At 36.1% G+C, this 17,598-nt stretch overlaps 2 protein-coding genes across 2 annotated transcripts in view; both read left to right on the forward strand.

Moving 5' to 3' along the window:
- Window positions 1–8,774, forward strand: part of LOC135203934 (uncharacterized) — a 42,477-nt gene extending 33,703 nt beyond the window's left edge. Inside the window, exon 5 of the mRNA XM_064233864.1 lies at window positions 8,695–8,774. Within this exon, the coding sequence (XP_064089934.1) occupies window positions 8,695–8,774 (80 nt within the window). The remainder of the gene's footprint in view (window positions 1–8,694) is intronic.
- Window positions 1–17,598, forward strand: part of LOC135204088 (connectin-like) — a 622,057-nt gene that overhangs the window by 59,614 nt on the left and 544,845 nt on the right. The window lies entirely within an intron of this gene.

A 17,598-nucleotide genomic window follows, 5' to 3' on the forward strand; every position in this document is an offset into this window, starting at 1 on the left:
GACCTTACATCTGTCGGGTTTGCCCCAGGTCCCTTCATGTGAGCACCTCTAATGTCTACCAGAGAGTGCTAGTACATCTTCCGGTATCTTTTGCATCTTCCATCTTGGATGTCGGGATTTGCAGTTAGATATTTGTCGAGCTTATTCTTAAACCACATCTACGCTCACTCCTGATATATTCCTTAGATGAGCTGGCAACGCGGGATTGAATAGACGCTGCATTATCGATGCGTGGTGCGTAGTGGATTAATGTCTGTTGTGCTTTCCTTATTTTTCCTGTATGTTTTGGGCACTATAGAATCTACCTCTGCTGCTCTTCTGATATTTTTAGTTCCATGATATTTTCTGTATTCCTTCTATCGTTTCCATGCCGAATATCATTGTAGCGTTACTCTTCTCCTTATCTAGACTATATAATTTTAAGAATTGTAGTCTTTCCCAGTAGTCTAGGGTCCTTAACTTCTTCTATTCTAGCTGTAAAGGACCTTTGTACACTCTCTATTTGTGCAATATCCTTTTGATAGTGTGGGTACCATATCATATTGCAATATTCAAGTGGACTACGAACATATGTTTTATAAAGCATATCATGTGTTCAGCTTTTCTTGTTTTGAAGTGCCGTAACAACATTCCCATTTTTGCTTTACATTTTGCCAACAGAGTTGCTATTTGATCATTGCATAACATGTTCCTATTCATCATCACACCAAGGTCTTTAACGCTTCCTTATTTGTGATGGTCTCATTATTAGGTCCCTTATATGCATATAGTTTCTTTCTCTGTCTCCATAATTTATTGATTCAAATTTATCAGAGTTAAATACCCATCCTATTTACCTCGCCCAATCATATACTTTGTTAAGGTCTCTTTGTAGAGCGTTCCTATCTTCATCACAAGTAATTTCTCTACTTATTCTTGTCATCTGCGAAACTACTCACTACCGAATCTTTAACATTATTGTCTATGTCTTCAATCATAATAACAAACAGTATTGCAGCTAACACCGTACCTTGCGGCACACCGGATATTACCTTGGCTTCATCCGATTTCTCGTCGTTTGCAATAACTATCTGTTTTCTGTTGTGTAAAAATTCTTTTAACCATTTTCCTACTTTATCCACGATATTGTGTTTTCTAATTTTCTTCGCTAATATATTATGGTCTACTTTATCAAAAGCTTTTGCAAAGTCTAAATAAACCACATCATTTCCGCTTTTCATATTTTTGAATATGTTCTCACGGTGGACTAACAGTTGGGTTTGTGTACTTTTTCCGGGTACGAAACCATGTTGTCCTTTATTAAACAAATTATTTTTTATTAAATGTTTCATAATATTTTTCTTCATTACCCTTTCATACACTTTCATAATATGTGATGTTAGACTCACAGGCCTATAATTACTTGCCTCTAGTCTTGATCCACTTTTGAAAGTAGGGGTAATATATGCTAATTTGTGCTCATCATCATATCTTGCCTGTATACACTTTGTCTTAATAATATTGCAAGTGGCTTTGCGATAGAATGAACTACTTTCTTTAACAAAATAGCAGGAATTCCATCTGGCCCTGCAGCAGCTCCATTTTTAATTTCATTAATTAATAGCCTGCACAATATCGGCTTCATTAATATCTATGTCAGCTAAATATTCACTATTTTCATCCCTTACTTCTATATCATTATCTTCATTATCTATTCTAGGGGTGAATTCTCTCTTATATCGTTCTGCCAGTATGTTGCAAATTTCCTTTTTTTCATTCGTTAATCTCCCTTCAATTCTCAGAGGGCCTATTTCTATTCTTCTTTTATTCATCTTCTTCGCATATGAGTATAATAGTTTGGGGTTTTGCTTGATATTAATAGGGTTTTTTCTTCCAAGTCCCGTTTTCATTTTCTTTTGATTGTATAATCTTTTGTTCTGCATTTTCTATCTTACTTTTTAGTTCTATAAACTTTCCATGCATTTTTCTTTTGCAAGACTTTTTTCCACTTTCTGATTTTCTGGAACAAGATCCTTCTGTCTCTTGGTATGCATGAATGATGTTTACTTTCTTCTTCGGTATATATTTTTCCACTATTTTCTCCAATATTTTTATATAATATCTCCGTATTTACCCTTATGTCATCACTTACGAAAATGTTATCCCAATCTTTGTTTAATTCTTCATTAATTTCTGACCATTTCTATTTTTACTGTAGAAGTTGTATTTTCCATATCCTTCCCACTTTTTCATTTCTTGCTTATCTCTATTTCACTTGCTTTGGAATGAACTGTTAATTCTATGACATTATGGTCTGAAATACTCACATTATAAACTATTATTTCTTTAACATTTCAATTCATCTCGTTCACAAAATACTAGGTCTAAAGTATTTTCCTTTCTTGTTGGCAGGTGATTTATTGTTGAATGTTGTATTCTAGTAGCATATCTAATAGCTTTCAAATTGCCTCTTATCTTCTGCACTACTATTACTCTCTTTTTTATATGTATAAGTACAACCACAATCTCCTATTCGTTCTTTCCATTCTACGAAAGGAAAGTTGAAGTCACCAGATAGGAGAATAGTCCAGTCCTTGTGATTTCTACATATATCATCCAATTTTTCAATTATTAAGTCAAACTCTTTAGTATTAGGGGGTCATATATTACTATGTTCATCATTTTTCAGATTCAAATTCTACCGCTATTAGTTCACATTCTGAGTTACTATATTTTCTCATATATTTTTCCTTGTTTTTTGTCTTTCCCATATATTGCGGTTCCCCCTTGATTCCTATTTTTTCTATCTGATCTATAAGTTTGGAACCCCTTTATTTATTTGATCATCATTCCCAGGTCTCTTGGGAATAACCAGGTTTCACTTATATTCATTATATCTATTTTCTTTTCATTTTGGGTTAGTTCTTCTAAGTACTCTATTTTTCTTTTGAGTTACTCGTAACTAACAAACCCTGCGCATTCATCACTATGATGGTTTGCGTGTTTTCTCCTTCATTTAATACTGGTAATAATAAGGATTTTCCCATGTCTCTTTCCTGTCTGGTATGTGTTCTTTTTTTTTCATTTCCAGAAATTCTGACATTAAAAAAATCCAACTTTTCCATAATATTTGATCTTCCTTCATCATAATTATTAATTTTGTGTCTGAATCTGCAATTTTCTCCGTTTCTGCAATATCCTCTTGCATAATAAATACAGTTATTATCTCTTGAGTAGAATTTCGGAGCTGATGCTTTGAAATTTTTTGCTGACACCTCTGCATATCTCATTGGTGGTTTGCTTTTCTCTTTTTACCTGATATTCTTGATTTCTCTCTTTATTTGTTTCTTTCTTATTTTGGATTTTATTACTTGGTTGTTTTATTTATTTGATTATGATTCATGGCTACAGGGGGTGCATATATTTTGCATTTTTTGTCGAACTTACATCCTTTTCCTTCTTTTAGGTTTTACATATTTTTGGATGCAGATCTCTGCAATCATCCCCATATCCATTCTAAGTATGCACATTTACCATATATTTCATAGTTTTGACATATCTTAGGATGTTTGTAGTAACATCTTTCTCCAAATCTGCAATTCCCTCTTTTCAAAAAGGTTGCCAGATTTTGTCTTTCTTGTCTATTTTTTCCTCTTCCGTCATTGTATAGATCTGGGTAGAGCCTCTTCGATTTGGCTTTTCTGTTGTCATATGTCGTAATTTATTTCTTCGTAGGTACGCTGCTTTTATTGCCTCATATGTAGTATCAATGAGTATCTCTGCATCCATACATTTTATCTTGTTCTTTGTTTTCCTTATTTTTTTCTGTCATTTCATTTTGTTTACTTCTCTTCCGTTTTCCTCTTCTTCTTTTTCTTCTTCTTCTTCCTCTTCCTCTTCTTCTTCATCCTCAACTATTTGTACATTCAATCTTGATTTAATAACATTGTCTATCCATGATAGACATGTTGAACAAAAAATTCTTGTATCTTTTCTCAAAATCTTGTATTACCCTCAGCACACTGTGGATGGGTCGGAATGTTGCATGCAGCACATTTTCTGATTAGGTTTTGTGGATTGACTATGCTATACCAAACCTTACACAGTTTGCATGCTTTTGCATTCTTTTTCCTAATGCATCAATTAGGATATTCACAAGATTCACCTTATTCATTTTCTTGTCGGAGTCTCTTGACCACTTGGATTTTATTTGGAAACTTCTTCAATTATTTTCAAGATGTTTTCATTAGATTTGTTCCAGTTGAAGGATTATATCCTTCTAATATATCTATGAATGCTTTTGTATCTTTTTGGTTAGGACTGTTGCTGATTTCATAGATGAGAAATGCCAGTTCCCTTCCTGCTACCCTCATCGTATTGCGAATTTGCTAAACACGCCAAATTACGCCACCTCTTCCCAGCAGTTGGAACTTACTGCCATCTTGTTCTGATTTATAGTATTACACTGATAAACTAACTTAGAAGACGCTTTATCCTACTATTTTCACACTAATCTTATCACCGATAGTTCACGAACACTTCTAGATATTTCTCAAATTCTAGTCGTATGTTAAACTTGTGATATCTGTTGATTATTGTGACATGTCCTATGGTCAAGACGCGAATGTCAAATCTGGTAACTCTGGGTTGGAATGCAGTTGTTGTTGTTGTTGTCGTTGATGTTGATGTTTATGTCGGTGTGGATGATGATAAGGATGAGAGAGGGTGAAGATTCACTTTTTGCTTCATTCAAGTAGCTACTTTATTTTGGAGGGTCTCGGGAGTCCAAGAACAGTCGTCTGTTATTATTATTGGAAAAATAAAGTCTGCAGTAGTATGCATGTACGAATATATTACTATATACAGGAAGCTTTCGCCAACTTGGTCAGCTGACCTCTTCAGCCAGAATAAACATAGAAATAATGATACGTTTAGAACTTCTTTGAAAAATTCAATCTATACTAAAACAGATTGCTATTCTTTCAGGTAACTCCAGAATTGCTCAGTAGTCTATTAGGAATTCTTTGGGAGCGTTGTGGCAGAGTAGAGGCTGCCATATTGGTGTTGGGTCACCAAAACTGGTGAATTTGGTGGTTTGTTCCAGAAATCGTTCTAACGTCGTGAAGTACATCTGCTGGGCATAATGAGTAAGAAGAAGGTGATGGATCAGTCGAAATATAATTTAACTATATTTTGGCAGCCAAACAAACCAACGTATCTGTGAAGAAATCTTCCTGAGTAACTGGTTTATTATTCTCGAAAGTATATACTCATTAAATTTATAAGAGCCCCAACTACAACTGTACGCTTGTCAATACCACTACTCCTGTACAATATATCATCATTTAAAGTCTATCCTATGGTCCAATTCTAAACTATGTTTTGCTACCATACTTTTCTGGGATCCTATTCTGCAATCTCGTTTATGTTCCTCTAATAGGATAGAAAGTCCTCGTCCTGTTTCACCGTATTATCTTTTATTGCAGTCTTTTCATGGCATTGAATAAACACCAACTTCCTTGTTCTTGTCACCATTTTCCTGTCTGTTTCTTATAAACTGCCTGCCTACTACAGGATTCGTATAACTAAAGGCTAATTTCACACTTTTGGATGGTAAGGTATTATGTTGCATGAATTTCTTTGCAGCAGATACTGATTGGTGATATGGTAAGACGGAAGTGTTAGGGACATCGAATTTTTCCTTATTGTTGGGATTGTAATAATTACCTTTCTGGAAAATACTTTGGATAACCCAAATCAAGAAAAATTTTAGATGTATGTTCAAACTCCGTATAAATATAACAAGGGTCACAGATTCTAAGCGGGCTCGCCTAATTAAATTCACTATGACACTAGACTTTACACTTGAACTATGGTAGGAAAAATAATGAATATACATTCCTGAATTAGCTGGTTTACGATATACTTTAAAAGAGAAGGAAAGGGTATCTGGACTGTGTTGAACTTTAGCATTTAGAAAAGGTAAACCATTATGATTTTCATATTCCACAGCAAACTTTATTGAGGGGACTGTTTACATAAGTTAAAAATTCGTTGAATTTATCTTCCTCAGCTGACTTTATTTTTCCATTTAAGATTCACGTGAAAGTGATGATATGAAATTAATTATTATTATTATTATTATTATTATTAGAAAACATATTCGCAAAAGCATTTAGATATAAACTGTCATTCTTTTTACCAATAACAATAATATGGTGATGATTATGATGATGTTAGTAATAATATTATTATTACAATCAAACAGTTCATTTAATTCACTTCTATTGGTATACCATCAACCACTTTTTAATTAAAATAAAGACTAAAAAATAAGAATCCAATCATAGGACCTCAGTGCGCGCCTCGTAACCCACCAAACTGATCCACGTTCCCCTCATTATGAATCTCCAGCTTTGACCGACGGGATTGACTCTCTCTCTCTCTCTCTCTCTCTCTCTCTCTCTCTCTCTCTCTCTCCCCTCTCGATTCTCGGTCCGTGTCGTCTCCTCCTTTTCAATTGAGAGTTTGCTAGCATTCCTTCGGAAGCAGAATTCAATTCGTTACGCTTTGTCCTTCTCTCTCTCTCTCTCTCTCTCTCTCTCTCTCTCTCTCTCGAGCCAAGCAATTTAAGTCGTGAAAGTTGGAGTATTTTGTTATTCATTTATTAATAGATATATTTGATAATAGGTTTTTGATTGCCGTCCATCCTCCTCTCTCTCTCTCTCTCTCTCTCTCTCTCTCTCTCTCTCTCTCTCTCTCTCTCTCTCTATATATATATATATATATATATATATATATATATATATATATATATATATATATATCGATATATATATATACACACACACATATATATATATACACCTATATATAAAAGATTGCTAACATTGGAAAATTCCTTTGAATTATGCACCCTTTTTTGTTTTTTTTTTTTTTTTTTTTTTTTTTTTTTTACGATGCAGATACATTTTGGGGAATATTCTTGGGATGCTCAAGAACAGAATGACAACTACCCCACCCCCTCCTTTGGCTAATAGCATTACAAAATCCTGCCATTTTTCTTCCTTACAACGCGATAAAATAAATTGAACGGACAGTTATTTCAGACAGGAGTTAGCTGCTACTTCTTATAAAAGTCATTAAGATTTTAACCATGTCAGACGCACATTCCTTCTATTTTTCTTTTTTTTTTATTAAAATGGCCGAGACCCTGTTGTCATTCTCGAGAAACTTTTATTAAAATGGCTGTTCGAGGTGTCACGATAACTCCCTTGATTTTAGAATATTTGCCAAAGGTGTTTTTTTTTTTTTTTGTTTTTTTTTTTTTTTAACCAAGTTTAAAGAAAATGAGAGAGTGAGGTATGCCTGACAACCTGTCATTAAAGTAAGTGACCAGGGTGTCATAATAACAAGCTGCAATTAGCTGACTCATGCCATTCTAACAAGCTATAATTAGCTGACTAGGATGTCATTTTAGCTGAGCAGTGTCTGATACTAATAGCTAACCTGATGTGAAAGAAATTGAAGTTTTTATGTGTATTACAATCTTGTCACGTTAAATAGCTTTTTCATATTATATATATATATATATATATATATATATATATATATATGTGTGTGTGTGTGTGTGTGTGTGTGTGTGTGTGTGTGTATATATAATACACACATATGACAAAGCAATTCCTCGTGACAAGATTAATGCATGTATTATGTATATTCTTTTTATTTTCCTTTTTAAACTGGTCAAGAAGGTCCAAAAAATTGTGTGATTTTGTATTATTTTCAGAAATATATAACTGCAGCCTATGATGAGATCTTTATCTCAACTTAAGAAGCATTGCTTTAAAACTGCATTATTATTATTATTATTATTATTATTATTATTAATTATTATTATTTTATTGTTATTATTGTTATTATTATTATTATTATTATTATTATTATTATTATATATTATTGTTATTATTATTATATTATTATTATTATTATTATTATTATTATTATTATTATTATTATTATTAGTGCTGGTATTATTAAAGCTTCAAAGTCGTGAATTTGGGCGCGACAAGCTTAGTACAATGTACAGAAATATGATAACGTCAGTGATTTAAAAAAGAAATAGTTGCTAAATATAATGAAAAGGAATATGCTCTCAGACTACGAGAATGAACTTATTTGGTAAAGCTGAAAAAATTGTTTTATGTGACTTGGCCAAAACTTTTCACCAATATTTATTTTCCGCGATGCGAATTATGGTCGATCGTTCGTACCCTAAATAAGTATTATCTCTTTTCGGTTGTGTGAGTCTCTCTCTCTCTCTCTCTCTCTCTCTCTCTCTCTCTCTCTCTCTCTCTCTGTATTTTACTCCTATGGGAACCATTTTATTGATGAAATAAATATTTTGAGGTTTTTCCTAATCTCTCTCTCTCTCTCTCTCTCTCTTATTGGTACCTCTACCTCGATAGAGATGACCGTAACTGCATTTATTTTCTGAAGTACAAATGAGACTAATCTTCTCTCTCTCTCTCTCTCTCTCTCTCTCTCTCTCTCTCTCTCTCTCTCTCTCTCACACACACACACACATTTACTCACTACATATTGATATCCTTAGATGACGGCCCCCTCGAGCGAGCTCTATGGAAGTCCTTTGAGTCAGCAAAGGACTCGATAGGACTCTCGATTAATCTCTCTTTAATCTCATTTAATCCCTAGTACTTGTTCCTCGTACTCTGGCTAATGAGGGCGACGCTGAAGTAGTACTTGGATCTGGCTCAGTGATGGAGCAGGAGTAGTTGAGATTTGAGGTATTTTAATTTAACGGAATGTTAAGCGAGGTAATGATAGCCTTATTCTGACTGGTCTTATCGATAGATAGAAAAAGTTCCTCCTCCTCCTCTCTCTCTCTCTCTCTCTGGTCGTTACGTATCTTTTCTTGTCTTACCTCGTGATTGTCCCTTCCTTCTTCTTTCCCATATACTTCCATCTTCATGATGAGAAAATAGCCTCACTTCCTGCTTACAGCTCTCTCTCTCTCTCTCTCTCTCTCTCTCTCTCTCTCTCTCTCTCTCTCTCTCTCTCTCTCTTCCTGGTCCTCTTTAGTATCTTTTCCTTGTTCTTCCTAATATACCTCATTCTTCATGAGTTAGCAACCTAACTTCCTACTGAACTCTCTCTCTCTCTCTCTCTCTCTCTCTCCTCCTTGTACGTACCTCAATCTTCATACGTAACTAACCCAACTTCCTACTCAAATACGGCTCTCTCTCTCTCTCTCTCTCTCTCTCTCTCTCTTCGAAAGCATTTCTCAGCTTCGCTTGCTAATGATGACGCAAAGGTTCTTATGTATATTTCTATTGCTGTATTCTGTACGATCTACAGACGTACAACACAACGTTTGCCTCTCCAACGTTTCGGTGTTGCTCTGTTAAATAATTTCCTCAAAATTTAGAATAACTAACTCGCTTTTACGTAGTTCCGGTCCCAATCCCGGATATAAGAGGGGGATTTTTGGTTTAGTAAGTTGTGCCCAGTTCGAATCTAAAAGTAAGCTGTTATTGATTTCAAGAATCGGTAGAAATTTAACTCTCTCTCTCTCTCTCTCTCTGGCGAAGCTAATTTAAATTCTAAAGCTAATTCCGGCCTTTTTTCCTTTCATGCTTAAAAAACTTTTCTTCGTCGGATGTACCCTTTTTCTTTTCTTATATTCTCTTCCATTTTGCTGTAAGACTACATTTCAAAAGTCAACCCTGTTAAATTGATATAAAAAAGTGTTATTACTTTTTACTCTTTCATTCTAGGGGTATTTTTTTAAAGATTCAACGGGATGCTCTGCGTAAAAAAATAAAAACATCTTTTCTCTCGTTGTTTTATTTCTCTCTACAGCTACAGTGTCATTTTTTCCCGTTCTTTCTTTTTTGTAGACACCTTCCATTTGACAGTAAGGCAACGCTTCAAAGGAACGCATCGAATGTTAAATAAAAAAAATTAAGAGAAAGTAAATAAAACTTTTTTTCCTTTTACCTCTCCTTCCTCCTCTACTCTCGAAACTGAGCCATTGCTCCGCTACCTTGCATACCGATTCCCCTCAGTCCGACAAAAAGTCCCGTCTCGCGCTGCCCCGTCGTCGTCTCCCGTCTCCTCCTTTCAACGAAATAGTTAATGAAGGCTTAGCGTTTTTTCGACTCTGCCTGTACAAAGTCTCGCGGGCAAAGGAAGGTCGTAGAGACAATGTGAGACACATCTCTTCGTGGAAATCTCTCTCTCTCTCTCTCTTGTGTTTGTTTCCCTAGGAGAGGCTGAAATTGTAGGGTATGCAATTAACTCGGCAGACTTGCTGAAGCTGTACAGGGCTGCTTCCTCGATTAAAGGGGAATTTGAAATTGGTCCTTTTCTGTCGGGAAATGTCAGAGGGTTCTTTAGTGTATATATTAACTTGGTGAATTTAGGTAATGGTTTGACAAGACGTTATGCGTAAAATTATGTAAATATTTTAGGTAAAGGTTTGACAAGACGTCGTGTGTCAGTGTATATCATATACATCATACATACATACATACATACATACATACATACATACATACATACTACATGACACACGACGTCTTGTCAAACCCTTACCTAAAATATTTACATAATTTTACGCATAACGTCTTGTCAAGGTATTCAACTGTAGTGTTCTTTCATTGGTTATGTCTCTCAAGAAAAGAACAGTAGCGACGCATTTGAAGGGCAGAGAGAGAGAGAGAGAGAGAGAGAGAGAGAAAGCGATCTGAACAAATAATGGAATCCATCTATGGCTCCACATTCATTTGAATACGAGTATACGCCAGGCAAGTCTTTGAATCATAATGAAGGTGGGTTGGGGGAGCGGGGGTGTTACAACAGGCTCCTCTTTCCTACTGAAATAAGAACCCGTGTTCCACCGAGCTGAAACGACCTATCTGAACCGCGGAATACATGTCGCAATATCCCTTCTTAAAGTCATAGAGGAGTACCAACATGTCGTCGTCAAGGGTAAGACGGTCTCTCTTCCTTCCCCCTAAACCGAAAGGTCAGTGCGTCCTGGTACCTTAATATGGCGGAGTCAGCTTTCAGGGGCCGGGATAACTGGCTAGGGACGTCCTCGTAAGGGGATGGCGACCTAGGAGCCCCCTTGGCGTCCGCCACCCACGTTTTCTCAAGAACGGGGCGTCCAATTTCATCTGCGTCGAGGTTTTGCAAAGCCTCTCCGGACTCATGTTTATCGCGGCCATAAGACATTATGGTGCTGTTATCTCTTTCCGAGATCGCCTTTGCCTGAGATCGCGTGTGATGGGGAGTAATCCTCTCAGGATCATCTCTGCTCAGTATTATCTCTTCTAGGGATCAGCTTTGCTCGGTGCTCTACCTACTGGAGACTGTATCCACTCGATGTTATTTCTACTGACGATTATCCCGAGCAGGGAGTATCTTTGTTGAAAAGGATATTTCTTGAAGATTGCCTAAAATCTCGCTTATGTCTGGTTAATTAAGACTGCCATAAGGAAAGTCTTAGCCAAGGTTTTTATAACACTATGGAAAGCCTAAGCCAAAGCTTTATAACACTAAGGAAAGCCTCAGCCAAAGCTTTATAACACTAATATTAATTGTAGAGAGAATGATTGATGGAGAGGCTGCTGGAAACTTGGAATATTTCACTGACTATCATCTCAGTTGGAACCGTTCTTTGAAGATTCAATGAACTGAAACTATCTTTTGTGGGGATTTTGTTGCTGTTGAATCTGCATGAGATTATCCTTGGACAGGGCAATCTCTGCTGGAGATCTCCTTGTTTATGGATTATGTATCCCGAACAATAAATCTGCTTTAGATGATTTCTCCTGATGCTCATATTGACAGTTAACTCTGCCAAGTGTGAGCTCCAGTTTCAATCATCTTTGCTGAATGAAGTTTACCTCGAGTGAGAATTATCCCTGCCTAAGATTTCACAACGGTTTTTTTATTTAAAGGTTAGCAATGGTGAAGATTACAGAGGCTGTGAATGATCTCAAGATGACTTCAAAAGAGGATGATCTCAGCCTGAGCTTTCTTAAATCATGCATTTGCGATCGCCCAGCAGCAGCAGCAGAAAAGAATTAATTTGTATATTTTGACCCAAGAGGACGTCTCTTAACAGTAGTAATTTGAGAGATAATTGCCGTATAATTCCCCGACAGGGGTCATGATACTGTCAGAAGATTCTTTGTTTGAAAGAAGGGCTGAGGTATCGGACCCGGACCCCGACCCCCTCCTCTCTCCCCTCATCCCTTGCAGACGACGGAGCCACCCACAAGCAAAGTGCGCATGCGTGCAAGCATGAATGCATTACATATTTATGGTATGGAATGTTTGCAACCATATATGTATGTATGTATTTATAATATATAAATATATATATATATATATATAGATATATATATAATATATATATATATATATGTGTGGTGTGTGTGTGTGTGTGTGTTTAATGTTAGTTTGGGTGTGAATATATAGCTTTTATTTACTCATTTACGTTAATCATTTTTACTTATATTTACATTCTTGAGAGAGAAATGTGACTCATATTGGTTGGAACTAGTTATAAAGGTTTTTTTCCCCGACATAGCTTTGATGAACAGAGGTCGTAGTATGTGGGTATGTATAAGTGTATGTGTGTGTGTAAACATAGGCTTTGTTTCTTTACTATGCTTGTGTACTATACTCATGCTTGAATAAACTTATGCAGTGGAGTATGATATTCCTATTCTATTTATTAAAAATGTATCCTATGCATGTACACCCTTTTGAAGAATGTTTACGCCTGCTGAACAATACTTATGTGTATGCAGTTTGATATATTGTGGAATGTATATTTGGAATTGCATAACTGGCGTCTTAATTTGGATAAAACGGTTTCCTTCATTACTGTTGAAAAAGCCCGAGAAGGTATATCAAGATATACAATTATTTATGATTCACTGTAAACTGAGCGCCATGTTGCAAAGAAAAAAAAATGGCATTACTGGCATAGCAAATGACGGTATCAGCGCCTCAGCGGCGTGGTTGGTATGGTATTAGCGTCCCACCTCGGTGGTCGCTGGTTCGATTCTCGGCCATTCCATTGAGGAGTGAGAGATGTGTATTTCGGGTGATAGAAGTTCACTCTCGACGTGGTTCGGAAGTCACGTAAAGACCGTTGGTCCCGTTGCTGAATAACCACTGGTTCCATGCAACGTAAAAACACCGTACAAACAAAACAAACAAATAAATGACCGAATCGTTCGGAATCGAAAAGTCTAGTCAACTTAAAACAAAGGTTTAGAAAAAAGGTAAATATTATAATTAAGGCATATAACCTCCACGCATTAGACATCCAATTCAGTGCAATGCCACTAATGCGCCTTGCATGTTGCTAATATGGAGGATATCAACAGATTGCAGATAATTAAAAACATACTGTCAAATTTCCTCTTAAAACTCGTACAATTTACTCACAAGTAGTCGACAGATTCAAAATCATATAACATTACGTCAACAGTCTGAACGTTACATTATTTTTAATTTATTTTCATTTATCCATCAGTCACCAGGCTCAATATTTGAATCAAGCAGTGGGGGATCATGTAAGAGAGAGAGAGAGAGAGAGAGAGAGAGAGAGAGAGAGAGATTCACTTAAAGCCGATTGGTTTGTCACTAAAGCCCCCGCCTCTGGGATTAGTTAGATTGGATATATATATATATATATATATATATATATATATATATATATATATATATATATTCTATATATGTTTGTGTGGATATATATATATATATATATATATATGTATATTCTATATATGTTTGTGTGATATTATATATATATATATATATATATATATATATATATATATTATATGTGTAATGTGTAATTAAGATACAAGGGAATACATAATAAATCTTTTGTAGAGAGAGAGAGAGAGAGAGAGAGAGACAAACCTTTATCATTAACGTCCTCCCCCACAAAAAAAAACACAGTAAATGCACGAAGTTTTTTTTTTTTTTTCATAAAAATGCAGCTGTTCGCGCTACGGTCTTCTGGTAAGCAGAGTGATAATCCATTTAATTCCCTCACTCGCCACAATTGGAGTTGCCAGAGAGGAGCCTGTGGTGGGTAGCCACGAAAACAGGGGGCGGGGGTGGAGTAGTCTTACGGTTAGGGAAAATGGGTCGAGGGTGTATGTTGAGAGGGGGAGGGGGGGGGGGGGGTCGATGGAGCCAGGGGAGTGAAGCGAAGGAAAGCGTGGGGTTGGGTGTTTGGAGCTGAAGCTGAGGTTTACAAAAGGTGGAGTTATTTAATAAGAGCACAATAAGAGACTATTCGTTTTGGCTTGGTTCTGGCAACCAGGGGTGGTGGCGCCTTCATCAACATTTATTGGAATGTTTATGTAGAGAGAGAGAGAGAGAGAGATTTCTCAGATCGAAACTTATATCATTCTTCTTCGTTACAGGGTGGTCATATAGACCACGTAAGTCTCTAAGTAGGAGGGGAGCCATGTCTAGAACCTTAGTCCTAATCAGAAAAAAAATGTATATTTGCATTTACGAACCTTTCCACGTAACAGCCCATGCACCCTTATATGTAGTTAAGTTACTTCTCTCACTTGGCCACGGTCAGCAGTGCGTAACGAGAGAGAGAGAGAGAGAGAGAGAGAGAGAGAGAGAGAGAGAGAGAGAGAGAGAATGCGTGATAGTGGGCGTTAGTAAGTGGACAAACGGTATCGCTCATATCCAAGTGTGGGCGCCGATAATTGGTGTAAAGTTACAAACCGTCGTTGCTGAATGGACTGGTTTGTTAATGTCTATGAAGCATAACGTTCAGAAATTATTTTGGATGTTGGCTTTTAGATTTCCTCCGTAAACTATAAATGGACTCTTAAATTAATTAAATATAAGTCCTGAGGGGAAAAAATGAAGAGGCAGATAACCAGTAGCACTACTTAGGGCATGAGAGACAAGTACAACCAAGGTCAATAGACCTGGAATACAACAATCATTGGTCGAGTTTGCTATCTTGGCAGTTAGCCAGACAGGCAGACAAGCACCAGACTGAGAGACGGACAGCAAGCAAGTACAGAGACACAGCAGACAGGCAATGAGACAGATCGAGTAAAAGAGGGTTGTCACTGTTCTTGGTCAAGATGATACAGTCCCTAGTACACGAAGGCCACGCGTGAGTTGTATGAAGATAATAGGATTAGGCCGAATCCTTTTTCATTTTTAAACGCTTGTCACACGAAGACCTGCCTCGAATTCACAGTTTTATTCCTATGCATTGTGTCTACATGTATGCATTTACACGGGAATGTTGTCCGAATTCGCATTCAACAGGCTTTCATACGAGCAAAATTGGTGTTGTTGGAAAGATTAGGCGAGGTTGGTGCCATGCTAAGTTAGACTGAGTTTACTGGCTTAATCGGTTGCGAATAGGCTGTTCAGGGCTTAAATACACGAATAGATGCACTAACGTCCATTCGTTTTAAAGAGCGAGTGTTAGAAAAAAGTTACGTTTATATATTGTTTGTGTGTGATATGCTCACCCAAGTTTGTGAATTTTGTCATTGTTCTAGATAAATACAAATGGAAAGATATTTTCAAATAGGGAAATATTAGCTCTCCTATAAAAAAAAACTTTTGAATTTTGTCATTGTTCTAATATATACAAATGGAAAGATATTTTCAAATAGGTAAATATTAGCTTTCCGATAAAAAAAGTTTTGAATTTTGTCATTGTTCTAAATAAATACAAATGGAAAGGTATTTTCAAATAGGTAAATATTAGCTCTCCGATAAAAAAAGTTTTGAATTTTGTCATTCTTCTAATATATACAAATGGAAAGATTTTAAAAATGGTAAATATAAGCTCTCCGATAAAAAAATTTGTGAAATTTGTCATTGTTCTAAATATATACAAATGGAAAGATATTTTCAAATAAATAAATATTAGTTCTCCGATAAAACTTTGTGAATTTTGTCATTGTTCTAAATATATACAAATGGAAAGATATTTTCAAATAGGTAAACATTAGCTCTCCGATGAAAAAAAAAATGAACAAAATATCGGCCAGTGTTAAGACAAGTTACATTTCATTGCTGTTTGTTGTGAAATTTAAGTGTAGTTCTATTGTTTGAGTCAAATCGAAAACTCGTGGTAACTCTAAAATACGATTGCTGAGTATGCATACTTAAGAGTACAAGTTTGATTCTAATATATTACAAATGGAAAGATATTTTCAAATAGGTAAACATTAGCTCTCCGATGAAAAAAAAAAATGAACAAAATATCGGCCAGTGTTAAGACAAGTTACATTTCATTGCTGTTTGTTGTGAAATTTAAGTGTAGTTCTATTGTTTGAGTCAAATCGAAAACTCGTGGTAACTCTAAAATTCGATTGCTGAGTATGCATACTTAAGAGTACAAGTTTTGATTACTGAAAAACTGAAATTGCCACCAAACAAAACCAGGTTATAGACTTCCAGTCAAAATGAATTGACACTATCAAACCCGGATAAAAGAAGAGGGTTGTAAAATAAAAGGCGAACCGTTTCTGGAACTCGCACCAAACCAAAGCTGTCTGGTACAATTGGCAAAGGATCGTAGTAAACCAAGAATGGCCAGTAAACGAAAAGCCAAAATGAACTTTGGAAGAGCACAACGCAAGATCGTAGACAATGAACAAGTGTTAGGCTGAATTAGCCGTCATTGTTGTCCCGGGGAGGGAGTCAGGTGGAGTAATAGCGAAGGCCTTGAAATGGCACTTGATGTTTGATTCATTCTTCCAGGGTCATTACAGTGAACGAGGGTCGCATAAAATGAGGGAATGATTTCTGCCAAGATGGCTGCGACATTTTATGGCTCTGGGCCATGTGGGGAAAGGTCTTGGAGAGAGAGAGAGAGAGGGTACTGGATGACTGTGATGGTATACATTTTGTTGTGAGTAATGATTGTTCGCATATGTTAATTTTTCCTCCTTTCCCTGACACAGCGGTGGCCCATAGCAGTTGAGTAATAACCATGTAATAATTTGCAAATGGTCTCTTTTATGAAAATTACCAACGAATGTTTAATTTTCTGAACTATTTGCGTATTTTATAAAGTGATTGCATTTACAGACAGCAAGTTTCCTTTGGCAAACAAAACGACAAAACTTGATGGCAACAATTTTTTTCATTTCATATGTTGTTGTATGGTATAAATGTGAATACGCAGAGTATAATAAGCAACTTACATTTATATAAAAATAAAAAAAATAAAATAACCGTTTAGTGAGTACCATAAACTGGCGCGATAACAGCCACAATCATCAAGAATTCAAGAGAATTTAAGGGAAATGCCAATTTCGAGGCAGAGAAACCTCGCCCACCCTATTTCGTACTATTTCTTGAGAATTTGTTCTGCCTCGGCGAAAATTAAACAGGGGGTGTCGCTTGGACAATTTTATTTTGCGTCCTCATTTTCCCGAGAGCGAAATGTCATTGCCGTCGGCAAATTCTCTCTCTCTCTCTCTCTCTCTCTCCTCTCTCTCTCTCTCTCTCTCACTGGAGTGCGAGCTCTTTCGTTTGTGTATTTATGTCCTCGCTTGA

This window comes from Macrobrachium nipponense, chromosome 44, assembly GCF_015104395.2.
Source record: "Macrobrachium nipponense isolate FS-2020 chromosome 44, ASM1510439v2, whole genome shotgun sequence".
NCBI classification, from domain to species: Eukaryota; Metazoa; Arthropoda; class Malacostraca; order Decapoda; family Palaemonidae; genus Macrobrachium; species Macrobrachium nipponense.